Source organism: Cavia porcellus, unplaced genomic scaffold (genome assembly GCF_034190915.1).
Source record: "Cavia porcellus strain 051 isolate PalLab524CR breed Dunkin Hartley unplaced genomic scaffold, mCavPor4.1 scaffold_49, whole genome shotgun sequence".
Lineage (NCBI taxonomy): Eukaryota > Metazoa > Chordata > Mammalia > Rodentia > Caviidae > Cavia > Cavia porcellus.
In genome coordinates this window covers 1,663,757-1,690,995 of record NW_026947532.1, presented here as the reverse complement: position 1 = coordinate 1,690,995, position 27,239 = coordinate 1,663,757, and the positions used below count along the sequence as shown (strand labels likewise).

General features: G+C 58.6%; 1 protein-coding gene across 4 annotated transcripts; it reads left to right on the top strand.

The window, feature by feature from the left end:
- Brd3 (bromodomain containing 3) lies at positions 1 to 27,239 on the top strand. Of its 4 annotated transcripts, none has more exons than XM_063244213.1 (12): positions 1 to 157; positions 10,120 to 10,444; positions 10,918 to 11,055; positions 11,892 to 11,985; positions 12,630 to 12,844; positions 14,401 to 14,772; positions 16,713 to 16,841; positions 19,156 to 19,347; positions 20,070 to 20,305; positions 22,577 to 22,869; positions 23,801 to 23,926; positions 24,599 to 27,239. In XM_063244213.1, the coding sequence occupies exons 2-12, from the start codon at positions 10,232 to 10,234 to the stop codon at positions 24,712 to 24,714; spliced, it is 2,124 nt and encodes a 707-aa protein (XP_063100283.1). In that variant the 5' UTR covers positions 1 to 157; positions 10,120 to 10,231; the 3' UTR covers positions 24,715 to 27,239. The 4 variants fall into 4 exon arrangements, with proteins under 4 accessions (XP_063100283.1, XP_063100282.1, XP_063100281.1 ...); XM_063244212.1 differs by having other exon boundaries at positions 11,838 to 11,985; positions 23,804 to 23,926; XM_063244211.1 differs by having other exon boundaries at positions 11,838 to 11,985.

Here is a 27,239-nt window from a genome sequence, read left to right as displayed (position 1 = left end):
GGCGCGGCCCCGGGCGCGGACTACGACTCCCGCCAGGCACTGCGCGGCGCATGAGCCCTGCTCGCTCGCGCGTCTATTATGCTGCCGGGGCCGGCGGGCCAGAGAGGAGCCGGCCGCGCGGGCCGGGAGGGGACGGCGCCGCAGCCGCCGAGGCCAAGTACGCCTTTCTCTCGCTTCCTTGTGCGCCAGGCGGGGGCGGGCATCGGCGGCGGGCCCGGTCTGGAGCGCGGCCACAGCACCCCGCGCGGGCTGCCGGGGGGACCGGGGAGCGGGGCGCCCGTTCCACCGCTGCCGCCGCCGCCTTTGTGCGCGGCCACGATGCAACAAAGCGCGGCGGCCCCGGGCTCCGCGCCCCGCGCCCGCGCCGCCTGGGTCTCGGGCTCGGGGGCGTCGCCGCGGCCGAGGCGCGCAGCCCGGACTTGGCACGGCCCGCGCGCCCTCCCTCGCGGAAGGGCTTTTTTCCCCTTTCCTCTGCCCGCCATCTTCCGAGGGGACCCGGAGGACGCGGCTGGCGGAGGCGCTGGGAGTCCGGGTCGTGCGATCCCGCGCCGCTGTGCCCACGCTGCCCAGGCTGGGGCGGGGATCGAAGACGGCTGCGTAGTCCGGGGCGGCGGCTCCCGGAGTTTTGGGCCCTTGAAAACGACTTGGCGCCCCTGCGAGTTACTGGATCCCGGTGGCCGGGCCGGGCCGGGCCAGGCTGGGCCGGTTCGGGTCGGAGGAGCAGCCCTGTTCCCGATCGAAGTCAGCCCGAAGAGCGCCTGATCCCGCGAGGTCGAGTGAGGCGGGTGGGGCAGGGGCGCTGCCCTCCTTACCCTCGGGGTGGGCACCTTCGTGACGACGTGGTGCATCCCGTCGGGGCAGAGACGCGCGCCCCAAACCTCGTTCGTGGCCCGGGGATGAGATAAGTCCCAGTGAATAAAGCTGGAGACTTCGGGACGTCTCCACTCACCGTGTTCACACCGTAGGCCCGCGGTGGAGGCCTTGGGCAACCTGGGCTCTGGAGGAGTGGGGTGCCCCGAGCGCCCCATGGGGGCGGGTCCCGTGGTCTGCCGGGAGTTCCCGCGATTGGGCCAGGTCCCTATCGCGGGTAAGTGCGGTCCTGAATTTTGGCAGAGCGCTTGCTGCGGAGAGCGCAGTTGGTGCTCTCCAACATTAAATAAACTTGGGTTATTGTCTGCAGAAGTTATGGGGTGGGGGTGCACCCGGCTGGGACAAGTGAGTGAATCACAGACTCTTTTGGTGAAGACGAGAACGATGTAGTTTTCTTTTTCTCCTGCTGTTTCGAAGCCTCCCTCCCTACTTTTTCTTTCAAGGTGAAGATTTTTCCAGGGGTGCCCCTGAGGAGGTCCTGGAGTGCGCATTGTTGCTTGGCGGTGTTTTGGGGGTCTCGTTTCTTTGGGCCTGTCTGCAGGGTTTAGGAAGAGGCCTGCAGCCCCTGCCGGGACCGATTTCTGGGATTAGGAACCTTTCCTGGTAGGGGGTGGTGGTGGTGGTGTCCTTTTTGCCCTGCGGCAGCCTCTCATTTGCAAATAAAGGTTTGAGTTTGCTCTCCGGTGTCAGGCCTGGATGTGTGCTGGTGGCCACAGATCAAGGGAGATAAGGCTCAGGGCTCTGGGGAGGGGGAGCGTTTCTTTCTGACCTTTCTGGTAACCTCAGGCTTTTCCCAGACCATTCTAGTGGTGTTTGAGATGGGGCCCAGGGAGGAGGAGGGAAGGGAAAAGCTTCCTGGGGTGGACAGTACACACTACTCTGGTTTTTGTTGTGTTTTTAGAAAGTAGAGTGATTGCCTTCCTTCCACAGCAACAGCACCGGCCTGGGAAGTGAGGTTGGAGTAGAGAACGGGATTTGTAAATCCTCCTTTCTCCTGGAGACTTAAGCTGAGGCCAGTGGGCAGGCCGCAGAAAGTGAAAGTGGGAGAGTGTGGGAAGGGAAAGCTTGGCCTGCTGCTGCTGCTGCAGGCAGCTGGAGGGAGCGCCTGGCTGGCCGTGAGCCTCACTGGGCCCCTGGCCTCCTGGTTGCCTCAGCCACTTCCTGGTTTACCGTGGCACAGCCTTCCCTGGGGGGTAGCAAGCCACAGTGTGCCCCAAGGGGCTGCTGAAGCCTGGCCACATCCACCTGCCCGATGCCCTTGTGGTGGGTCTGGCTCTTGGTGGGCAAGGGCCATGTTCCTCCAACTCCTCCAGACCCAAGGGCGTGTCCAGAGTTGCTTCCATCCTTACCCAGGGGACCTGCCCGAAGGTGCTCTTCAGGCCTCTGGATTTGAAAGCAGTTGCCTTTGTAGTGAGGTCATTGTGTGTGTCCCTACTCTGGGCTGGTCATTGAGGCCCTTGGAGATCCATTGTGCTTGCACCCAGAAGCCAGGAACTAGTTGAGTCTGTTCTTTGCCTGAAAAGGTAACATTGAAAGTGCAACTTTTCTATTCCTTAACCTTTCTATTCCAGCCAGAGTCTTGAAACTTACAGGGTCCTGACCCCTTGGGTGTCCTGGGGCTCTCCCACCCTTCTGACATTCCAACCCCTAGCTGGTGCAGACAGGGCAACTGCTGGGGCATTACCTCAGGCCAGTGTGTGTGTGTATTGGTCATGGTTACTGCCATGAGTGGCTGAACCCAAGGCTGAGTGTGTCTGGAAGGTGGTGCTTTCTTAGCATCCTCATTTTGGTGACAGCTGGGAAGCCCAGGATCAGGGTGCCCCATGCCCCAGCTGCTGAAGGGCTCCTCCCAAGAGGAGGAGAGTGGTAACGCAGCTGTGAGGGGCTGGACCTGCCCATGCGTGCATGTGCGTGTATGTGTGTGTGCACGTGTGCTTTCACATGCAGTGTGCAGCCAGAACTCTTGGCTGTATTATTCCAGAGCTCAGAGCTGTCGTCTGTATGTACCTGCAGCCAGGCCATGATGACCTGGAGCCTCATGTGTGTCTGGAGAAGGCCCCTTCCGGTCCCAGGCCCTAGCCTCCTGCTAAGTCCATCAGGAGCTGGCAGGGTGGTGTGGGGACTGCTGCTGCTTGGTGGTCGTCACAGGGGTACAGTGACATGGAGATATTCTGGTCAGCTGTGCCTCAGTGTGACAGAGTAACCAGTGTCTTGGTGTTTCCACAAGTGACATCCAGATGCCTTGCATGATCTGACGAGGACTTCATTCGGTGTGGCCTGGAATCTGGGGCAGAGGGGACATCCATGTTACTACTGAACTAAGATCAGGAGCTGGGGCTCGGAGTCTGTCCCTATGGGTCTTGGGGGTGACTGCATTCTGCTTGTAGTGCCAACTTGTGTGCCATCACGTGCTCATGGTGCCTGGTTCCAGACAAGGAGTGGGGTCCTAAGTGGTGTGGAGGGCCATGTGCCTGGGCAGTGTGGCCTGATGGCCTGACTCCCATTGCTTGCTGCTGTTCCAGGGCAGGTATGGGCACCAGAGCTCTGTGGGCTGTGGGTTGTGTTCTCAGTTTTTAGTTCTGCCCTAGCTGGTGCTGGCTGAGCCCTGGGCCTGCCTTGGGGCGACAGTGAGAACAAAATGGGCCTGCCAGCCTTTGGCAGCTGGCCAGAACGAGGTGGTAGCCCTGGGCTCCTGCCTTCTGCAGCCCCACGGCTTATGATGTTCCTGTCTCAGCCTACCTTTGCAACTATTAAACGGGGTGATGGCACTGGCTCCTCAGGGATGCCCAGCTCCTGGTGAGGAGGTGGCAGTCAGGCCCTGGTGGACACAGCTTGGGATATGTGGCTGGTGTGCGGTAGCAGCTTCGTCTTGGTCCCGGTTGATGTGCTGGGTCCCGGGACACAGGAGCATGTTCATGACGGCAGTGATGGGTGCAGGTGGATGTCATGGAACTTCCCAGGGCCCAGGGGCTCAGGGGGAGGTGGAAACCCTTCCTAGCCTCAGTTTACCCACTGTAAAGCAGGCCCTTGACTGGGGTTCTTGTCAGATGCTCATGGGGAGCATAGTCCTCCTGTGCCCAGCACCCCAGGATGCATGGTGGACCCTGTCATCCGCTGTGTTCCCCAGTGCTCCCTGGTGCTCACAGCAAAAGTTCGCTGCCCCCACCGTGGGGTCAGCAGCCTGTTCCCTCTCCCAGCTAAGCGTCTCCTTGTCCCTGTCCCTCTGAGGTGACTGTGGAGGGCTGGATGCGGCTATGGCCTCCGGAGCAGCCCCAAGGTGCTATCAGCCCCGGAGCTCCAGAGCAACAGCTTTGGTTAGGATCAAGGATTTTTCCATTGAGTGTGCAGGGGTCTCTCATGCCCCACAGGAACCTGGCGGGAAGTGTCCTTTTTGGGAGATTGATACCCAGGGCCTTCACAGTAAGCTACATCCCCATCTATTTTTTTGTCTTTCTGAGGCAGGGTTTCACTATGCAGATCAGGCTAGCCTTGAACTCACAGCAATCCTCTTGCCTCAACCTGGAATTATAGGCATGTGCTGCCATGCCTGGCCTCCCAGCCTATTTAGATGCAAGGTTTTGCTGAGTTGCTCTGGTGGGATTTGAACTGGTGATCTTCCTGCCTCAGCATCCCCAAGTGTGGGGATTATAGGTGAGTGCTCCCATGTCTGGCCTCATTTGTAAAGGATCTTTTTTTGTGTCCATTTTTTTGTCATGGTAGAATCTAGAACTGCCGTCTGGGTACCTCACTCTGGTGAGGGGTACCGCTGAGAGGGTATTGAGGGGGCAGCAGCTGCTGCTCATCAGAGGTCACGCCTGCGGGGACAGTAGCATGGTCCTGCATGGGAGGAGTCCACCTGCTGGAGCCAGTGCCCCTGCCTAGCAGGGCTGGGCAGCTGCTGGGGCTGGGTGTGGCCTAGGCTAGGGCAAACTTGGGGTGCCCTGGCTGTAGGGCTGGGAGCCCCTGGCCATGAGCCTGTCTGCCCCGCCTTGGGGCCCTGGACCCTGTTCTTCATGGACAGAAGGAAGCAGTTGGCTCTGTCCATCAGTGGCCGCCTGTCCTTGTGGATCTGGTTTCCAGGCCTGGGGTCTGGCTTAGGGTGGCCGCCCCCTGTGCTCCCTGTGGGTCCTGGCATGGTAGCAGGAATTCTCCAGGGAGGGTGTGGATCTGGTGCTGGGAGGGAGGGAGGGAGGGAGGGAGGACATCCCCATCCAGGCCTGGCTGTGGTGCCTCCTGGCTGGGTGGCCTCATGCTTGTTCCCTTTCCACAGAGCCCCTCCTGATCTAGAAGGCAGAGCCCATCTGGGGCCTCCCAGTGGTACTGGGACCTGAAGGGCACAGACCCAAAATAAGGGGCACCCATTGGACCCAGTACCTCAGGGAGAGATTCTGGGATACAAGGACATGTAGCGTGTGAGTCCTCGGGCTCCAGTGACCCCAGGTGTGTGGGGAGAGTGAGCCCCACCTCTGCCACCACAGGAGACCACCTTGTTGCAGGTGTTTGGTGGCTGTGATAATGTTGGACTTGAGCAGGACAGGCTGGGGTCATGGCTGCCCCTGGGTCTGACCTGAGACAGGGACCTGGCCTTTTTTCCTCTTCTGCTGGTCCTGCTGTCTGTCCTCGTGCTGCTGGTCTATATTGTCACCTGCTTCCTAGTGCGCCTGGCACCCCCCTTGTTCCCCAGTGCTTGTGGGTCCCTATGGAGTTGGCCAGCCTTCCCTGACCATCTTCCTAGCTTGGGTTCTCCTGGAAGTGGGGGTCCTCTTTGTCTAGGCCCTCAGGAATGGGCTTCCTGCTCAGGGGTCAGGCCAGGCCAGAAATGCCTCTATCAGTGGGCAGTTGCTCCCTGCCCAGGCTGACCCAGGGCCTGGCATGGAGGACCCTGGCAGTGGTACTGCCATCAGGGTCCTGGCAGGAAGGGCTGGGCCCCATGGCTTGATGGGTGGTCAGGCTCCTGTCTCTCCTTCTGGATGTTTCCTACAGTGACAGTCACGGGTACTTGCCCCCTCCCTTGGCTGTCCCGGCCCCTAGTGCAGCTTTGGCTCTATTTGTTGATATATCCCTTGGGGCCTGCCAAGCCTTGGGGGCTGGGTGTCTGCTTGTCCTCCGCACTCTGAGGAAGAGGAAAGCAGCAGAGCCGAGGCCCAGACCTGAGGAGGAGTGGCCAGGTGGTCTGCTCAAGGCCCCATCAGGGACCCAGGTCTGCACCTGTGCTCTGCCTCTCCTGTGGGCCCCTGCTGGGTTGGGGGTATCTGGGGCAGTCACATCGCTGTCAGCACAGTTGGAGGCTATGCAGGTGCCAGCCTGGGCTTTCCCTGAGCTCTAGGACTCTTGTGGTTTATACAACTTCCGCCCTGGGTGCTTTCGGAGCTTCGGTTGAAGGTGGTGACTTTCACTTATCCCTCGCCTCTGCTGGGCCTGGTGGGCAGCGTCCGTGGCGCAGGCTCCTGGGTTGGCTGTCTGCCGAAGGAGGCTGGGGGCAGGGAGGGTCTCAGAGCCTTAGTTTCCTGCTCGGAGGCGGCTCCCTCCCTGCCTCTCTGAGCCCAGTCAGAGCAGAAGTTCAGGGCAATGACAGTGTTGTACCTGGCCTCTGGCCTCCCTGGTGAGTGGGCAGGGTGAAGCTGGGATTACCTTAGTAAGAGCTGTCTGGGTGGGTGGCTGTGCGGAGGAGGGAGGCCAGCAGAGGTGGGGGCTTGCGGTGTCATTGCCTGGATTTTACTCATTTCCCCTGTACCCCAGGAGGAGCAGGAAGACACCCAGCCCCTGGAGGTGGGCAGGGTGTGCTGGAGACCTAGGCTTGCAAGCCTGAACTCTGTGGGTCTAGACTTGCAGCCCCATCCCATCCACTCCTCCCAGGTCCATCCTGCCCTCCTGGACTTGGGGAGGGGTGGCACTCACCCCAGTCTCGCAGTTGCTGGGTGTGCGAGCGGTGTCCCCTTTCCCATGTGCCAGGGGCATTGGCTGTGGACCACCGTGAGGGCACTGGCCCCTCTTGCCCACAGCTTCTCCCCTCATTGGCAGCAAGCTCCTGCACAGCCTCTGAAGGACTCCAACGACACCCCAGGACTTCCTGCTGTGAGCCCATCATTGGCAAAGCGTTTGCATGGGTTCCAATTCCGGAAAACAGACAGATGCTCAGTCTGCTCAGGGGTGCGCGTCCTCCACTCGGGGGTCAGTGCCCTTCATTCACCCCCTGCATGTGTTCTAGGAGACTGACTCAAGGCCATGTGTGGGTGTGGGGCCACCCCAGAGGTGAAAGTTCCTCCTGATCCTTGAAGAGGGCCCAGCTGCCCAAGCGCCTGGTGCAGGGCTTAGTTTCCCTGAGGGACCTGGCTTTACTTGGGATGGAGGAGGAACGCGCCCACCTCCCTTGGAATTCGCTGGGCCCTGCTTAGCCTGAAATCTGAGAGGTTGACAGTGGCCACTGGAAGCCCAGGAGGGGCCAGTGACGAGCATGTGAAGGTGAGGGGCCGCGTCCTCTGTGCCTGCCAGTGAGCACCATGTTTCCCGAGCCAGGAGGAGGAGAAGGCTGTGCTCGCTTGGGGCAAATGTCTGTGAGTCACACATGCCCCTAGGGTGACTGAGCCCTCCCCCTTGTGAGCTGGAGACCCGTCCTTTTTCCCTCCCAGGCCACTGTCACTCAGCTGCTGGCCGGTGTGTCCTTTGCCCCGCAGCCACACTGCAGGAAAGGAGTAGTGGCCCTGTGACTCTGATCTGTCCTGTCCCTGGGCGGCATGGGAGCCGCTTGCTGTGTGCCAGCCGTGCCGCTGAGTGCTGAGACCGCCAGCATCTTCCTTTGCTTATTTTCCTCCCTTTTTTTGTAGTGCTGAAGGTTGAATGCAGGGGATCTCTACTCCTGAGCTGCAGCCTGGGCCTTTTAAATTTTGAGACAAACTCTCAAGTGAGATGCTTCACTGGCCTCAGAGCCTTAACCCTCCTGCCTCAGCCTCCAGAGTAGCTGGGATTATAGGTGTGCACTGCCAGGCCTAGCTGTCTGTGTCTTTTACAAATGAGACTCCACAAGGGCTCCATAGTCTGGCCTGTGATGGTACCTGTGTCCATGCCCATCAGCTTCCTGGGTCCTTTGTCCTGGGGTTGTCTGTCATGCAGAGGCCCCAGGATGGGAAGGCACAGGGTTCTGCTTCCCTCCCCATGCTGTGACATCTCTGGTCCCCTATAAGTGGAATGGAAGGGGCTGCACCCTGGGCGTGAGCTGCTGACCGGAGCCTGTCCTCAGGGACTGGGCGTCTCAATGCTCCCTGATTTGTTGCACTGGCCTCACCCGGAGTGGGAGCCAGGCATGCTGGGAATGACGGTCCCGCTATACTGGTGATCAGGGGGGTGCCTGGCTGCGACTCTGTCACTGGGAGGGCCCTCCAGCTGCTGCCAGCTCAGCTTGGGGTGCAGTCCTTTGAATGTTGCTTAGTGAAAGCCATTTGTGTCACCTCTGTTCTGCCTGGGGGTCACATTGTTCTTCCTGGTGCCCCATTGCATCTCGTGGGGATGTGGCCTAGTCAGTGGGGGAGCAGGACAAACTGTCTTGCCTGGTGCCCTGGCCCGGCCCTGCTAAGTGCTGGATGGAGGCCCTGGGCACTTCTCTTCTGGTCTGTGGGTTCCAGGGCTGGGGAATGGCGGAGCACCTGCCTGCATCCCGCCTTCCTGGAGCTGCTTATTCTCCAGGCCAGTCTCTGGTTGTGTCCTGATCCTTGAGCTGTGCAACGACTGGCCCTAGGACCTCATATGCTGGTCACCCCTGGGCTCCAGGTTCCAGCCACAGTCACCCCAGAGCCCAGTGGGAGATAGAGGCACAGGTCAGGGTACAGGCCACCCTGGCATCTGCTCTGCTTGGGTGCCAGTAGGGTCCCAGGCCATTGCCTGGTCATGAATGAGGAGGAGGCAGGTGGAGCCCTGGGGTTGTCCAGCATTACGGAGATGGGCACCCTGCTGCTGCTCAGTCTGAATGTCTCAGGGTCCCCCAGAGAGACGGTGGCGCTGAGGCAGGAACTGCCTGCTGCCCTGGCACAGTGGTGCTGGAGAAGGTCCCAAGAGTGACCCGGGTGGGCTTTGGTCTGGAGGTAAGGACGCAGGCTGTGGCTTCTGGCACAAGCTGGAGGGTCCTGAGCGCTGCCTTGTGTCAGCAGCGCCTCCTGAGGAGTGGGTGGCGGGGAGATGCAGCCAATAACAGCATGGGAGGCTGCAGGCCTGCCAGGAGTGGGTGTAGGGGCACAGCACCCAGCTTTCCGTGGGGCATAGGCTAGGTGTGCAGCATTGCTGATATCTGTGCTGTCAACACCCACCCCCCCACCCCCCCCCGCGGAGTGTAGGGGCCCAGCGGGATGTCAGCTGGCTCAGATGCTGCGTTCCAGCCCTGCTGGTTGGCATGCACCAGTCTTAAAGGTGGTTGGGTCCAGCATCGGATAGCAGCCAGTCCCTTGGGTTGCAGCCCCAATCATCCATAGCACAGGGGGAACCTAAATGTTGGTTTGAGTCTTGGGTAAATCGTAAGTCCTGGCCCCAGGAGGCCCTGTGGGCAGCATGAGGTCTGTCCCTGCCTGTGCCAGTGGGAGCAGGCTCACGTTGTTCAGGGTCCTGGCCAGCGGCCTCCCTGGAGGGCTAGGGGTCTGGCTGAGTGCCGGGAGTGGTGTGCAGGCTCCACTGCCTAGTGCTGCTGCAGCCTGCTCAGCTTGTGTGGCCGGTGTTCCTGGCCAGGCTCTGGTCACCAGTGTGTCTGAAAGCCAGCCCAGGATGTAGCCCATGGGCAAGGTGGCACAAGGCTCATGTTGCCCTCTGTGGCCGTCCTGATTGGCCAGGGCCCGCGGGTCACAAATGCCAGCTGTTCTCCTGGATACCGTAGAACCTCGAGTGCTGCCCGGTGCAGGGTGAGGGTCTGCGAATGCTGGGGTGGTGCGGTTCTTCCTGTCTTTCGGATCTGTGTCGTCGTCCTCTTTGGCTGGGGATAGCAGAGAGTGTGACAAGAACACATTGGCCCTTCACAAGCGGAGGACACTGGGTGGTGAGCCAGGTCCTTACTCTAAGCCCTACACCTGGGCACAGGTGGGCTGGGCCCAGGTTGCCCCACTGTCCAGTTCATCTCTGTTGGGCACCAGTGGTTGGTGAATTGCTCTGACCGGTGGCAGCTACATGTCTCATGGGTGGGGCAGCCGGTGGCCTCGTGGGACTGGGCAGTGTCCCTGTGGAGGTGACAGTGGGCTCCAAGCTGACAGCCGCTTTCGGCCCCTCTCCCTGCAGGTGGTGCCTGAACGGGCCCAGAAATGGGAGCCCGAGCCTCCTCGGAGAGCACAGCAGACTCTGGGGTCTCTGCGTGCTGTGGCAGTGACAGCCAGTGAGCAGCTGCTGGAGGATGTCCACCACCACGGCAGCCGCCCCCGCGGGCCTCCCCGCGCCCCCAGGCCCTGTGAACCCACCCCCGCCCGAAGTGTCCAACCCCGGCAAGCCCGGCCGCAAGACCAACCAGCTGCAGTACATGCAGAACGTGGTGGTAAAGACGCTGTGGAGGCACCAGTTCGCCTGGCCCTTCTACCAGCCCGTGGATGCCATCAAGCTGAACCTACCCGTGAGTGGGAACAATCAGTGCCCCTGGGTGAGGGCACAGGCCTGCTGGGCACAGGAGAGCGAGTGGCTGCCCCAGGAGTGGGCAATGGGAGAAGCCCCAGTCTATTGGGGAGGTTGTGAGAAGCCAGGCAGGCCAGGTGCAGGGCCCAGGTCTTCACTGTAGTGATAGAGGCCATCCGGCTGGGTCACCATACCCTTGCAGTTAGGTGCGGAGTGCACTAAACCTACTTTCCGGGCAGTGGTGCCCACAGCTATACCTGGTTTTGACCTGGACCCAAGTAGAGAAACAGGAGGAGAAGGTGCCCAGGGCCAGTCCAGGGTGGCTCTTGGCTCCTTGTGGGTTTAGAGCTGTAGAGCAGTTGGGGTACGTGCTGGCTCCAGGCCCCTGCACCTGCCTGCGTCCCATGGCTGTGCGGGGGAAGCAGAGTGATGGTGAGAGTCTGCTGGTGATGCCTGTGAATGTCTCTTTCCTAGGATTATCATAAAATAATAAAAAACCCGATGGATATGGGGACTATTAAGAAGAGACTAGAAAATACTTATTACTGGAGTGCGAGTGAATGTATGCAGGACTTCAACACCATGTTTACAAACTGTTATATTTATAACAAGGTAAGAAGACGTGAAGCATGCGCAGGGGCCCCTGGGCGGCCGGCTAGTGCCCAGCGGGTCAGGATGAACCGTGTCCTGGCGCCTAGCCCTTCCCTGCTCCTGGCCTGCAGGGCCCTTAAATGTGGCCCACGGGCTGTAAGGTGTCTTTACTCGCGGCCACCTGAGGAACCAGTACAGAGGTGAGAGCCCAGCCTGCCAGCAGGAGGTGGCCGAGCCAGTGGTGCAGCCACACAAAGTCCCTGCCTGCAGAGGTGTCCAGCAGCGAGAGAGCAGAGCAGGAAGTCAGTGTGAGCCTAGTTTTTGAACAGAGTCCTGCTATGTGTGCCAGGCTGGCCTGAAACTCACTGTGTAGCCCAGGCTGACCTCTGACTCATAGTGACCCTTCTGCCTCAGCCTCCTGGGTGCCAGTATTACAAGTGTGCCACCATGCACAGCTTTGGTGTTTTTTTTAATGGTGATGTGACCTAAATAAAATAAAAATGACGGGTGTGTTGAGCTAAGAGAACCTCCTTCTCTCTGTGCGATGGTGTGGCAGGTGGGTTTCTCCCCCTGGGTGGATCCAGGACCTTACACATGTTGTGCATCCAAGCTGCATACCCTGGTTTCTGTCATTCATGCTCAGCTGTCTTTTCCCAGGATTTTCCACGTTGAAATGTATTTGTCTTACCCCATTCAGTCTCCTAAGAAGTTCTCAATAAAAACTTCCTTGAGCTGAAACACAAGTGTCTTTTGCCAGCATTTGGCTCCCTTCTCAACGAGTGACCCGGGCTCTCTGTCTTCAGCCCACAGATGACATAGTGCTAATGGCCCAAGCCTTAGAGAAAATTTTTCTGCAGAAAGTGGCCCAGATGCCCCAGGAGGAAGTAGAGTTGTTACCCCCTGCTCCGAAGGGCAAAGGCCGGAAACCGGCTGCGGGGACTCAGAGTGCAGGTAAAGGGCTGGTGTGGTGGGCAGGGTGGCTGGGGACAGGGGCCCTGGCCCTGCAGGGTATATGTCCCAGGTGTCAGGTGATAGATCTGGGCTGCATGTGGGCTGCAGACCGTGTTTGCAAGGAGCTGGCCTGGGTCAGGATGGTGACCTTGTCTCTGGCTCACATTCCTGTCCTCTTCCAAATCTTGCTTTTGATGTGCTTTCAGTGACCTGGGAGTCCCAGGTCTGCCCTGCTCCCTGGTTGACTGTGTCCCTACTGAGGGTGCACCCTGAGTCCAGCCTGCAGTGGGAACGTGGATTGGAGATGTGGCCAGCAGGGTGGCTGCCTGGGCAGTGGCGGCAGGGACAGGCCATGTGGTTAGGAAGCCAGGTGCTCAGCTGACACTGGTGGAATCGGGGCCCCCCTCTCCCTGTGCCATGCCTAGATCTGGCCCTGAGCTCCTCCTGGGCTCCTCTCCCAGCCTCTGGTCTCTGGCCAGAGTTGGCCTCTCCTTGGGGCAGGGAGCGTTTAGCCCTGATCTCTGGACCATTTCTGCCTAGGGCAGGGACTTGGGAAGGGGCGAGGCTGGTTGGGGAAGAGGGGTCCTAGATGCTTCCTGAGGTGGAGGCCAGGCTGCCAGCTGAGCTCTCTGTCTATCCTGAAGGTACGCAGCAAGTGGCAGCTGTGTCCTCGGTGTCCCCAGCGGCCCCCTTCCAGAATGTGCCCCCCACAGTCTCCCAGACACCCGTCATTGCTGCCACCCCTGTACCAACCATCACCGCCAATATCACATCGGTCCCTGTCCCTCCGGCTGCTGCACCACCACCTCCCACGACTCCCATCGTCCCTGTGGTCCCTCCCACGCCACCTGTTGTCAAGGTGAGCATCCCCAAGGCTGGGGGGCCGTCTGGCGAGGTTGGGAGGTCCATGCCCCACAAGGTTCCTGAATTGGACAGAATTGGGGTGCCAGGGGTGCTGCTGATGTTTGGAGAGGCTCTCTGTGCAGATGAGGAGACTGAGGCTCGGGGCTGGCTGGAGGTCACACAGCTGGTAAGGGCTGGGCTGGACTCGAGCCCCAGCTTCTGTGGCCTAGTGGCTGTGACTTTTACAGCTCGTCAGTCAGGGTGGGGAAGGCATGCGGCAGCATGGAGGGCTGGTGAGGACCCTGGGGAGAAAGGAGTGGTGGCTGTGGTCAGGGCTTGTGGTCCCTCCCTGCCCCTCCCCCCCGAGCCTCCTGTGGGCCTGCTGTGGAGTGGGTACCCTGCGAGCGTGGGGCCAGCAGAGCCCCTGGAGTCTCCCACGTGCCTTTGGAGGGACACTCATGCGTATTATCTTCTCCAATTTGATCCCCACAGCCACCCTCTGGGGCAGACAGTAGTCCCCCTCTAACAGATGAGGAAGCGGGCGCCCAGGGTTAGATGGCTCGCCCAAGGTAAAAATGCCACCCCCATTGCTCCCCCTCCCATGGCCTTCACTGCCTGCACCTCGGGTGGCACCTGGCCAGCCCCTCCCGCAGCACGGGGCGGTTTTGGAGCATGTCCCGTTTGCCACGGCCGGATGAGTCTGCCCCTCCCTCCCTGGGCCCTCTGTGGCACGTGCTTGGTGCTTGGCCTCCCATGGGTTCTGGGAAGTGTCTGGGTGGCCAGCTTGTGCCCCTGCCAGCCTCAGGGTAGCAGCTTGGCCAGGGCAATGTCTGTGATGGGCCTCTAGATGTTAACTCCCAGGTGCTGTCGGCCTGATCTGGGAACTTAGGAGAGGACTGCCGAACACGGGCAAGGCCCTGGGAGCTGCTCCTGCTCTGTCTGTCCCAGGGCACCACGGACAGCTGGGCAGTGCCTCGTCTAACCAGGTCTACAGCACAGAGTGGAGAGGCTGTCACACCCAATCCTCCCCCCCAACCAGGTCCTTGAGCCTCAAACCTGCTGTGGCCGCTTCTTGTCTCCTGGTTGGGCCACCCTGCGTGTCCAGCCTGGAGTACTCCTCACCTCCTTTGTCTCACTTGTCTAGTGTTGGGCCTGGTGGGGCCTCCCCTGCCTCTTTCTTGCTGGTCTTCAGAGGCAGGTCTTCCCCACTCTGCCCCGGAGGTTTTTGAGGACTGGTGGATTCATGCAGCTCCCAAGGTCCCTACCAGGCCTGGTGCACAGCCACCCCACCCCACCAGCTGGTTCTTGGCCCGCTGGAGAGAGGCCCTGGGCTTGGTGAGGGTGGGCTTCGGAGTCCCAGCCTCAGCGCTGCCAGCTGTGTGACCTGGGGCCAGTGACCCAGCCCCTCAGAGCCTCGGGATCCTCCACTGTGGGGACCACTGGAGGATGAGGTTAGACCGTGCATGTGGTCTCTGAGCACAGTGCCCAGCCTGTGGGCCAGACGCATGGCTGCTGCACGGCCTGGTCCCTGGTCCTCCTTCCCCATGCTCAATGCTTGCTTTGCTGTTACAGAAGAAGGGTGTGAAGCGGAAAGCAGACACCACGACGCCCACCACCTCCGCCATCACTGCCAGCCGGAGCGAGTCACCCCCACCGCTGTTGGATCCCAAGCAGGCCAAGGTGGTGGCCCGGCGGGAGAGCGGGGGCCGTCCCATCAAGCCCCCCAAGAAGGACCTGGAGGATGGTGAAGTGCCGCAGCATGCGGGCAAGAAGGGCAAGCTCTCGGAGCACCTGCGGCACTGCGACAGCATCCTCAGGGAGATGCTGTCCAAGAAGCATGCCGCCTATGCCTGGCCCTTCTACAAGCCTGTGGATGCTGAGGCGCTGGAGCTGCACGACTACCATGATATCATCAAGCACCCCATGGACCTCAGCACTGTCAAAGTACGTGTGGGGCCGGGGATGAGCCCCTGGGGGAGCACAGCTTGGGTCTGACCTTTGTACAGCAGCGGGGCAACTCCATGGTCCCATTGTCTGAAGCTTTGGGGTTGTTTGCTGTCATTGAGCCCAAGGTGACTATTCTGTTTATTTCCTTCTTCTCCCCTGTTCTGTGTGATCAGGCAGCAGCCTGGGCTATGGTCTGCTCTTGGGGCTGGCATGGGTCACGTCCCTCACACTGGCTGTCGGGGTCTCATGGCAGGCCTCCCAAGGCCGCAGCAGTGGCGTCTGTCCGTGGAGTGGCCAGACTAAGGCTAGTGGTGGTGATGCTAACCTTCGGCAGCTCTTCCTGCAAGCTTGCTGTCCCTTGGTGGTGGTTGTCAGTGGTTGTGCTGGCTGCCTGTTCAGGTAGCCATGCACTGGCCAGCAGGGCTGCCTCTAAACAGGGAGCCTGAGGCTGGCAGCAGCCTGCAGCCACCTTGCAGCCCCACAGCCTCTGTGTCTGCATCTCCTATGCAGTCGGCTTCTGGGGTGGTATTGGGTGGTTGGACCGCACTGATTTAGCCTATGCTGATGTCCTGGGTCAGAGCGGCAGATCCATCCTGTGATTGTGACGTGCTTTGTTTGGGCTTTGAGGCCCCAGCAGGACTACTGCTGTGTTTAGTGGCTGCACCGAGGAGAGAACCCAGGGCCTTGCTCATGCTAGGTTTTTTGCTCTACCACTGCATCACACCCGGTGTTTGTAAAACTATATTTTGGGACAGGGCCTCTCTGAGTTGACCAGGCTGACTTCAAACTCTTGTTCCTCCTGTTAGAACCTCCAAAGTAGCCATTGTCCGGAGTAGAAGCCACCACGCCTGGTTGCCGTGCCCTTTTAGGGACAGCCCTTAGTGGAGAGCAGCATGAACAGCCTTCATCTGTGAAAGCTGGCATGTGAGAAGGGAAAGACACCCTTGAGATGGCGTAGACGCTGAAGGTCAAGCTAGAGGAGGTGGCTTTTGTCCTGGCACAGGCCAAAACTGGAAGTAAGACTTCCTCTGATGCTAACAAGCCTCCAGGTGCCACTGTGCTCCCCAGCTTCTTTCCAGCCAGCCCTTTGCACAGGGGTGCGTGTTCCAGGGGCCCCAGGGTTGCCAGGGGAGTGTTCTGGAGTCAGAGTTGGGATCTGGACCGACCAAATCCTACACCCACCTTGTCTACCTCCCTCTAGGATTCCTGACTACTAGTTTCTACTTGAAACAATCATGAGGCCAGGGCTCAGTGCTTATAAACACCTCGCCTCCCTGTGCCCAAAATCTCAGTTTCTTCTTAGCTCTGTGCCCTGCTCCCACTCCCGCCCCCAGCACATCCCAAAGCCCATCTCTGTGGCTGCTGAGTGACTACTGCCCAGTACACCCAGGCCTTGTCCTCTGTGGTCCTGGGACACTGCAACAGCTCCCTGTGGTGGCCAGGTCACTGGATCACGTGCCCCGCCAGGGTGTGGAGCCGGAGCAGGCCTGGGGTGTGCGCTGCTTCTGTGCACGGAGCTGTGCTCCTTAATGGTAGGAAGTGGGGTTTCATCTGTAAGCGGAGCAGCACTGGGCTGTGGAGGGTGGAGAGCGACGTCTCTCCAGGAGTCTGCACTTTGCTTCCCCATCACCACCGAGGCAGACAGAAGTCCCACGAGGGATTGTGTGGTGGCCATCAGGGGAACTGTGCTATTTGCCAAGTGCCTTTTCTTCCCATGGAGGCTCTGTGCCTGGGTCCCCTATTCTTTTTCAAGGTCTCCAGTTACCTCTGTTCCCTCCTTTTAGGCTCCCCAAGCCTAGGCCCCAGAGAGCTGAGCCAGGGTGTTCAGGCTGGTGGTGGGTGTCCTGAGGATCCTGAGTCTTGTCTGTGCTTGCAGACCTCCTGGAGGTGCTGTGTTCGCCGGGCCTGCCCACTCACAGCCTGTCCTTGTGTTGCAGAGGAAGATGGACAGCCGTGAGTACCCAGATGCACAGGGCTTCGCTGCTGACATCCGGTTAATGTTCTCGAACTGTTATAAGTACAATCCTCCCGACCACGAAGTGGTGGCCATGGCCAGGAAGCTCCAGGTAACGGAGGCTGGGCATGGGAGCCGTTAGAAGCTGGGGTTGGTGCTGGAGGCACAGTAGCCCTGGATATGGGGTGGGCACCCAGGCAGGTGGCACACGGGCCTCACTTAGCAGCCTGCTGTCTCGGAGTGGTGGTGGAGAGCTGGTGCCCAGGTGTGCTTGCTCCGGGGCTGCAGATGACATGGGAAGTGGCACAGGCAGGGCTGGTGACTGGTTGAGAGGCGATACATCCGATGACAGCTCGGCTCAGCCTTTGCTCTCCTGACAGCAGCAGGAAGCTGTGTTGGAGGAAATGTGGGAAGTCCAGGCCCTGCTGGGCAAGGCAGGGAGTGTCTTGGTCTGGCTGTTAGAGCCAGGACCTCACGATGTCCTCACAGAGGTGTGTGCGTGCAACTGCACTCCGCTGCTGAGGCGCTGCACACAGGTGTCTCTGTCTGCCTCCTGAAATCTGGAGGCAGGGGTTGGCTTACACTTGGGAGGATATGTGACCAAAAGACTTTCCTTTTGGAGGAAAAAGTAAAAATGATGGGTTTCAGTGGGCATAGGGGCCAACCCCTGGAATCCCAACGCTGTGGAGGCTGAGGCAGGAGGATCACAAGTTCAAGCTGGGCCTGGACAACCTAGTGGCTTAGCAAAAATGAAAACTTCTGTCTGGGAGAGAAAGAAGAGGAAAATGGGTTTCCCACCAACCCTGCTTTTCCGGCGCTTCACTGAGCGAAGTCTTAAGGTGAAGCAGGTTCATGGTGGGACAGGACTATAGTCAGGTCAGCTACAAGATGAGGACAGTTGCTTAGGTGATGCGGCTCCACTGGAAGTCACACTGGGGGACAGAACTGGGTGGACCAATGAGCTCACAGCAAGGCTATAGTTGCTGGGGTAACACTGACTCAAGGGGTCGATGGGGAAGGAAGTCACGTAGCAAGGGCACTTGGGCAGAGATTTCCTGGAAGATGTAGGTCAGGGAGGTTTGAGCAAGGCTCTGTCTTGAACAGTAAATAAACCTGTAAGTGGAAGGGGTGGAAGTTTTAGAAACATAGTTCAGTGCAGGAACCTCAGGTTCAATCCCCAGTCGTGAAGTAGCAGCCCGGCAACGTGGTTCTGTGCCCCATTGGTGAAGGATTGTTAGCACGTGGGGTTCTTTTTTTTTTTTCCCTTGTGCCTGGGTTTCTTGCTCAGCCTTGTTCTGTGGGTCCTGCGACATGGCCCGTGTCATCATCCTGAAGTATGCAGGACAGAAATGAGGCCCTGCTGGCATTATTTCTTCCTTTCTGAATGTGACCCTTGGGGGGTCCTTCCCAGGCGCTGGCAGAGGAAGGCCTAAGATGCTCTGTCTGTGCTTGGTCCGAGGCTTCGCACAGGCTTCGAACCTAGGGCCCTCATACTGAGCTGTGTCCCCAACTCAATTAATTTGGTACCGGTGATCAAACTCACGACTGCATGCTTGCAAGGCTGGTGCTTATGCCACTGAGCTAAATCCCTAGCCCAGCCCTTTATTTTTTAATAACAGGATTTTGCTAACTTACCAGTGGCCCAGGCTGGGCTTGAATTCAGAATCCTCCTGCCGCAGCCTCCTGGACTGATGGGATTACCAGGGTGCGTCACCATAGCCAGCCTTGCCATTAGCTTTATGAATTGGGCTCTAGGCTGCCTCCCCAAGTAGTTTCCTAGGGCAGAGCTCTGAGGTCAGCACCTCCAGATGGTCTTTGCTCCAAGACCAGTGTGTCGGAGACTGGCCCTAGAGCAGGCTCTGGAAAGTGGCCTCCAGCCTGGTGGAGTGGTGTGGTATGGTTAGAGGCTGGTGTCACCCCTTGTGGTCTTGTGGCCGTGCACGTGTCTGCTGTGAATCCGGGCAGCCCCAGAGAGTGGGATCCATGGAGAGGGGCTTTCCACAGCCATAGAGGGCGGAACTCTGGGCTTCGTGGGTGGTAGGAGAGCACTCTGCTGCCAAGCTGTACCCTGGTGCTCAATTCACAGGACGAGACTGGCCCTCAGTGGCTTTAGGTCACTGTACGGGGTGTGACACCTTGTGCTGGGCTCTAGGGATGGGATGAGGCCTTCAGAGCCTCTCGTCCAGGGTCTCTGTTGGTGGCACACTGCTGTCACTCAGAGCGGCCTGGCACCTGGACAGGAATGCCCACATCTCCCACAGATAGCCTCCTATTTAATCAGGCAGTGCCCAGACCAGCTGGCCCGGACTCTGGGCCTGGCCCTGTGCATAGCCTCTCGTACAGCTGAAGGGCCCCTCAGGAGAACTCGCCACGCCCAGGGCCTGCCCCATGGGCGTCCAGTCCTCAGGGCCCCTGTGCTTTCCCAGGACGTGTTTGAGATGAGGTTTGCCAAGATGCCCGATGAGCCCGTAGAGGCACCCACGCTGCCTGCACCTGCAGCCCCAGTGGTGAGCAAGGGCACCGAGAGCAGCCGCAGCAGTGAGGAGAGCTCGTCGGACTCAGGCAGCTCGGACTCAGAGGAGGAGCGGGCCACGAGGCTGGCCGAGCTGCAGGAGCAGGTGAGGGCTGGCGCCCAGATCCCGTGGCTACCTCTGCGGACTCTGCTGTGTGTCTGTCAGGGCTTCTGGTGGTAGCACTCGTGCTGTGCGGAAGTGCCTCACTCCACCTGCATCATAGAGCTGATGCTAAGTCCAGAGACCCAGCTCACTTTCCCTGTGCAGGGCTGGGGCCTGGGTATGGAGGGGATGGAGCAGAGCCCCCAAGTCAGGAGGCGACAAGCGGAGCAGTGGGGATCAGATTGGGAAGCTGGCATGGGGGTGGGGGGAGGGGCTGGGCCAGGATAGAGCGGCCAGACTGGCAAGGTCCTGTACGTGTATCTCCTAGAGAGCCTGGGCCAGGGCCACGCTGTCAGCTCACCTGCCTGCTGGGTTTGTGGGTATCTCTGCAGGTGGCACTTAGGCACTGGGAAGGGGGAGCCCACTTTGGTCCTGCAGCCTTGGTATGTAGCTCCTGGCCATGGTCTGCATCTCTCTGGTACAGGCCCTTAGGTCTCAGGCTCCTTCCTGTTTGAAGAGTGGTGACTTGCACCAAAGACAGTGGCTTCTGTCACAGTGCCTCTGTGCTGGAGCCCTGTGCTGAGCCCATCACCTGGGAGCAGGGCACCAAGGCTCGGGGAGGCAGACTAGGAAGGTGAAGGGGCTGAGTCATGGGGGGCAGCACCAGCAGGGCAGTGCCCTGGGCCTGGGCTTGGCAGCCTGCTCAGTTGCCCGCTCTCTTGCAGCTGAAGGCCGTGCACGAGCAGCTGGCCGCCCTCTCTCAGGCCCCAGTGAACAAACCAAAGAAGAAGAAAGAGAAGAAGGAAAAAGAGAAGAAGAAGAAGGACAAGGAGAAGGACAAGGAGAAACACAAGGTCAAGTCTGAGGAGGACAAGAAGGCCAAGGCTGCCCCAGCCACCAAGCAGGCCCAGCAGAAGAAGGGCCCAGCCAAGAAAGCCAGCAGCACCACAGCGGCCGGCAGGTGAGCCTCCGGGGCAACCTCGGGTGGAGCTGATTCGAGTACGTCCCTCTGTGAGCTGGCGTCTTCCTGGGGAGTGGGCAGCTCTGGCCTTCCTTGGCCCTGAGCCTCATGGCTCTGGCTCAGTTTCTGCCTGGCTGTGGCCTGCCGGGATGAGTGTGGGGTGGCAGGCCGTTGGCAGTCGGGAGGATTCTGTCCTGGCCAGGGGTGGGGTGGCAGCAGGGGCAGAGTCTGGGTGTATGGCCCAGAAGCCACAGACCCTTTCCTTTCAGAACAGAGGCAGCTGTGGTATTCCTGGTGCAAGGGGGGGGGGGCAGGTGGGCAGCACCTGCAGGGTCAGCTGTGTTCTTGATGGTGGCCAGGTGGTGGCAGTGTCCTCTGAGCAAGGGAAGGGAGCTGTGGTGGATGGAATGGTGCCATGGGAGGCAGAGACGAAAGAATATGCCTCTCGGTGGCCATTGTTGCCACATTGGCAGAAGAGATGGCCATGGTGCCAGACGTGGGCATGGAAGAAATGTGTCATTTTAAGTGAAGTGTTGGTGGCCAGGTGTCCTTTCCTCTGTCACTTCTTGCCCTCTTCTCCCTGTGGTGGGAGATGCAGGTCGCTTTCCTTAAACCAGTGTGTCCAGTTGGGTCACGGGATAACTGGCCTAGGGTACGGCAAGCGCAGTATTGGAGTGACCCACACAGCTGAGCAGTGCTGTCTGCCTTTGTGTTCTGGGCGGATTTAGGGAACTGGCGTCCTGAAGTGCGTGGTGGAATTCGCCAGCAGAACCGTCTGGGCTGGAGTCAGAGTGTGGAGAGGTCTGTAGCCGTGAATTCAGTTGTTCTAAGGGCCCAGGTTGCTGTCTTGGTAGATTCCAGGCCCTCCGTCTCTCCATGGTGAGTTTGGGGCTGAGTATCTTGCAGTGTGACCCCGAATCATGGAGATGTAGGTCTGCAGGTCACCGTGACGCCCCCTTTCTGTCCTGCTGTGGAGAAGTTGCGTTTCTGCGTTGGTAAATCTGGATGGGGAGTTAGTATGGCATGGAGTTTTCAGAGGAGGACGAGGCATTTGGTCCTTTGTGTTTCCTGTGTGTGCCTCCCGCCGTGGTCTGCCCCTTGGAGCTTCCTGAGGTGGAGGCGTGGGGACCACCAGGCCACCTTTGTCTGCCTCGACCCCGAGTGCTATTGCACTTCCTCGCACGCCGCTGGTCCGAATTGTTCTGTAACCCATGACTGTCTGCGGACTTCTTCCCCTTTGACCAAGGGGTTGTTTGAAATTGTTGTCAGATTTCCAAGTGTTTGGGGTTTTTCCAGCTGGGTTCTGCTTATCAATTTCTAGTTTGATTCTATTAGGGTCAGAGACTGTGCTTGTAGGATTCTCATAATCTTTACCTTTTTTTTTTTTTTGAGGTACTGGGGATCAAACTCATGACCTCATGCTTGCCAGGCAGGCACTTATGCCTCTGAGCTAAATCCCCAGCCCATAACCTTTACCTTTGTTAGTGCTTATTTCATGGCCTAAAAGGTGACCTCAGTGAATCCCACTTGCACTTGGGTGGGTATGCAGGGGCAGGCTCGGCTGTAATCCCAGCGCTGAGGGTGGCTGAGGCAGGAGAACTACAACTTCAAGTCCCCCCTGGACAGTTCACAGAGGCAGAGGCTGGGTCTCAGAGGAGAGCAGGAAAGGCTGCAGTGCCCTGGCTTCGGTCTCTGGCAGTGCTCAGAGTGCAGCAGAAAGCACAGGGTGCTGTCCCACAGTCTTGCAAGCTGTCTGAAGCGTCTCCGCCTCACATCAGTGGGCTTAAGTTGGCTGGAGGTGCTGCTGTGCATCTCTGTCCACTCTCGGGCCCCTGCTTTCTTAGCGGCTGAGCATGCTCTTGGAGCCTGCGAGGGTCGGGAGGGTTTTCCTGGCTTCTCTTTAGCTGGCAGCTTTTGCTCCATGTGTCCCGCAGCTGAACTCTGTGATGTCCCCCATTAGGCTTTGCCGTTGTCTCGCCGTTGTCCCCATCCCCTCCTTTCCATGCTCTCCTGACACTGCCCTCCCCTGCGGTCAATTGCGCCTTCTCCTGTCGCTTTCCCCCACTCCGTCACCGTGTGCAGAGGGGGCTGCAGGTGGCCTAGGAGTGATGCCTTGGTTCTTCCCGGCATGGCTGTCTCTGTGGATGGTAAGCGTAAGCTATTCAGATTTAGTGGCAGCTCTGGTGTACTCACAGCTCTGTCTGTCCTCACAGTGTTTTCTGTGTGTCCCACTTTGTTCCTCCTTGCTCTCATCTCTGTCTCCTGCCACAGACAGCTGAAGAAGGGCAGCAAGCAGGCATCGGCCTCCTATGACTCGGAGGAGGAGGAGGAGGGCCTGCCCATGAGCTATGACGAGAAGCGGCAGCTCAGCCTGGACATCAACCGGCTGCCGGGGGAGAAGCTGGGCCGTGTGGTGCACATCATCCAGTCCCGGGAGCCATCGCTGCGGGACTCTAACCCCGACGAGATCGAGATCGACTTCGAGACCCTGAAGCCTACCACGCTGCGGGAGCTGGAACGCTACGTCAAGTCGTGTCTGCAGAAGAAGCAGCGCAAGCCCTTCTGTGAGTCTGCGCCTCCAGGCCCCAGCGGCCCAAGGCTGTGCTGGGGCTTGGGCAGTGGCGGTCTCTCTGTTGGGCCCTGGTACTGTGCCCCTGAGGGAGTCCCCTTGACTGGGGTTAAGTGTCCACAGCTGTCACAGGACAGACCCTCGTACCTGCTCAGTGCCCTGGGAGCCAGTGGCTTTACTTGATAAGAGCTGGTCCTTTCCTCCTTCCGGGGCAGCCAGGCCCCAAGACCCGTGTGGTCCCCGAGCATCTTGGATGCTGCAGCCCAGACTCCTGCTGCTCCCCCAGGCAGCGCTGGGGTGGGGGTGGGGGTCTGTGTGCAGGGCATGGTATGCACACTCCCTTGAGGGTTGGTGCACACATCGAATGCATCTCGGCTCCTATGTCACCCCCATCCCTTAGCCTCGATTCCCTCCCATGCGAGAAAGACCTGCCTCCCTAGCTACTGTCATCTGGCTTTTGTTTTCTTCTCTATTTCTTATCCAAAGGAAGACGTGTGAAGTCTAAGCTTATGCGTCTGATTTATGTCATGTAGCATCTCCAGGTCCCAAGGTTCCTTTTCGTACAGAGGACTCAGCTTTGTCCCCCTTTGTGGCAGAACAGCACCCCATCGTGTGAACCCCATGCTTTCCTTACTCAGCCATGGTGGGCACAAAGGCCATGTCCAGGATTTAGTGTTAGGAGCCGAGCTGCTGTAAATGTGGGTGTGTGTGGGTCACTCTGGCAATGGCTTCAGCGTGGTTGGAGGATACCTAGGAGGGGAACAGTGGGTCTCAGAGCACAGGTTGCCATGGATCTGCATGGCCCTGGTTGGGAGCCTGGCACCAGCTTTGCTGCCCTGGCCAGACAGGCTGGGTAGGGTGTGCTTGCCTCCCTGCTGGGCTGGGCCCTGGCCACCTAGACAGCCCCACTCCCATGTCCCCTACAGCAGCAAGTGGAAAGAAGCAGGCAGCCAAGTCAAAGGAGGAGCTAGCTCAGGAAAAGAAGAAGGAGCTGGAGAAGCGGCTGCAGGATGTGAGCGGGCAGCTGAACAGCAAGAAGCCCCCCAAGAAAGGTACCCAGGCTCCACGCCACGTCTGTGGGGCAGTGGCCCGAGGCAGAGGGTGCAGGGTCTCCTGAGTCCAGGCCTTGAGGTGCCGGAAGCCCCATTTCTCTGTCTGTGAGCCAGGGCTGAGTCCCAGGCATGCATGCCCACCCCACGCCCCCCAGCCCACACCCCTGCCCCTGCCTGGTACACAGGGGCTCACATCCAGTGAGTGGAGCTGGATCCATATCTTGGCTCTCTGAGGAGGAGCACCGTCATGTCCCTGGCCACCTCCAGAGCAGGTCCTAGTCTTGGGCACCACAGAGCCTAGGTGGGGCTGCATGACCAGGGCTGTATGTGTGCCCTGGTCTGGGTGCCCTAGCTTCATGCAGTCCTAACTTACACTTCTCCTCTTTTTAATTTGCATTTTGAGACAAGGTCTCTTGCTAAGTTGCCCAAGCTGGGCCTGTGCATGAGGTGGTTCTCCTGCCTCAGCCTCCCAGAAGGTTGGGAAGATAAGCGTGCCTACCATGCTAGCCAAGTAGACAGCACTGTGCTGGGAGGGGAGTTGCTTAGCCCACCTCGGTGACCTTGTGAAAGTGGCATGCACCAAGCTGCCCAGTCAGGTCCAGGGCACATATACTGGCACCACATGGCCCAGCCAGCAGGAAGAGCATTGACTGCCTGTGCCTCTCTCCGCAGAGAAGACCGGTTCGGCACCCTCCGGGGGGCCCTCGCGGCTCAGCAGCAGCAGCTCCTCAGAGTCTGGGAGCAGCAGTTCCAGCGGCTCCAGCTCTGACAGCAGCGACTCCGAGTGACCCGGGGTACAGGTGGAGCAGGACAGACGGACGTCACACGCTGAGGCCCCGTGTGTCCCCTCCTGTGGTCAATATACTCCTTTCGTTCCATGGTGTGCAGGTTTCCTTTCCTTCAGTGTGCCGGTGGGGCCGAGGCTGAGCCCCGCGGGCCATGGCTGGCGCTCCCTGCCTTGGAGCCAAGTCCAGCCCACACCAGAGGAGCCACAGGGGCGGTTCCAGGACCTGCAGCCGTGCTGCCCAGTGACCCAATGGGGTCCCTGCCCACCGGTGTGAGCCCAGCCCGAGCTGGGCAAGGAGGGGCTGTGCTGGCCGGGCTGGGCAGGGTGCGCAGGTACCCTGGTGGGAGTGCAGCGCTGAGCCGCCGGCTGCGGGCTTCCAAACACTGAAATTCTTACCTCAGCTTAAAAAAAGACAAAAATCCACAAACGGAGACTTTTTGTAAGTTCAGCGATTTTCTACAGAGGTTCACCCAGTGTGTCCACACCTCACTCGCGCTGCCCGGCTGCCACCGCCGCTGCTGCCGCACACCCTGGAACCATCGTCCCCAGTTTCATGTATATATAAATACTTTATTTATTAACATCATCGGTCAAGTTTTTAAAAAAAAAGAAAAAAGAAAAAAAAGCAAAGAAAACACAGAACCGTAAAAGAAGTGCATTAACTGCAGCGGTGGCGGCCTGGGCCAGGGGACCCGTCTGCTCCCCGCCCGGGCGCCCACACTCGTGCTTCCTGGGCTCGGGGGCTCTGGTTTGGCTGTTGGGTTGTTTCAGATTTTTACGTGTTTCTTTTGTTTTTATTTTGGTATAAACTTTGGAGACATATATAGACACTTTCCAGCTCCAGCGCATCCTGATCTTTGATGTCGTTGGTTCAGTTTTCTGGTGCCCACGCTGGGTCTTTTGAGGACCGTTTCAAAGAAAACCAACGTAGGGAACCCCCTTCCCCACAGCCCGAGAGAAGAGGAGCGTACAGGAAATCCAAGTTTCAACCTTTTGTTTTTAACTTTGTATTGTAAAAAAATAATAATAATATACGAGAGTTTTACAGAAGTTCTGTTTGGGCTTGCTGTCTTCCAGGGCTGCCACACCGTGGGCTGTGGAGCACAGGCTCTGCCTGGCCGAGTTTGGAGCCCTGCGTCCTGGCCTGTGTGTAGTCCAGGTGTGGAGCTCTGGAGGTCACGAGGTGGCCCGGCCTTTTAGCCCCTCCAAGTTCCCAAGATGCAGGGCTGGCATCCACAGTGCTTGGTGGCCGTTGGCCTAGGCAGCTGTCTGTCTGCCGAGCTGTGGTCGCGTCTGCACTTACAGGTGGAGACAGGCCCAGCCCAGCAGCCTCCCATCAGGGTGCATGTTTCCACCCAGGCCGTGGGTTCGGATTCTGCTGAGGACACAGGGTGGGGCTGGCCGATGTTCCTAGTCACTGGCGGTTCTGACACTCAGTGAGTTTTCAGCCATTTGTTAAAAGTTTTAAGTCAGTTTTGTTTATAATAAAAATATAAATGGATTTTAAAGTTCCATTTTTTAAAGTTACCCTTGTTTTTCAAAGGTATTTTCTAAACAGATCTTTAATAGAATATTTAAACTGTGACTTTAAGGAATTAACACACAACAAAATTGGCAGGTCTTTGTTGGGGATCTTGAGTGGACACATGTCCCAGAGGCGCCTGCTCAGCCTGAGCCAGGGTGCCTGGGGTAGTGTGGTGTCCACAGCCTGAGAGGCAGCTGGCCCTCTCTGCAGAGGAGGTCACCCAGCGCTGTGGTCCTGCTGAGCAGCTGTGGTTCATTGGTGCTGTAACTCTAAGGCTTTCTGTCCAGACTTCAAAACTGTCTCTAGGTTGGTTTGGGGGGTCACGGACTCCCCCACACCCTGGACGTCAGTTGGTTCACAGTGACGGCTGTCCGTCGCCTCTCCTGGGCCGGAGTGCCACAGGAAGTCCGACCTTGCTAGTGGAGGCGCTCTGGGGAGGAACAGTGGCGGTGGCCATCACCCCGGGAAGGACCTGGGACCCTCCGGGAGGGGGCGTTGAGAGCAGGCTGTGGGTGTTGGGGAGGCCCAGAGCCCTCCCGCAGGGCAGCGTCAGCTTGCTAACAACTGTAAGACACGTTTTCCTTTGTGTTTGTTTTGGTTGTGTTCTTTTGCAGCTGTCATGCCTTTTAAGTCATTGGGAAGGAAAAATGCCCATGTCAAGAGTTGTCACATCGAGTTTTTTCTCTGTCCCCTGATACTGGCATAACACTTCCAGGAGGTTTTTCTTTTTTATATTTAAAATGTTACTTTTCTGTATGATGTGCATGCAAGTTTACCGTAATTTTTCTTAACACTTTTTAGTGCCGTTTCTAGTATATTCCTGTAAATGTCAGTTACTGAAAATGAGTCCAATGTAAGTAGTTTTAGCTCGTTTATTGCAATGCTGGCCTCAACACCACAGAATAAAAATGGTAGAAAGTAATCTTTGATGTTTCTGGTAATCACGGACCCTTCTCCCGGGGCATTTGTTTTGTTTTCATAATAAAAAGGAGAAAAATTCA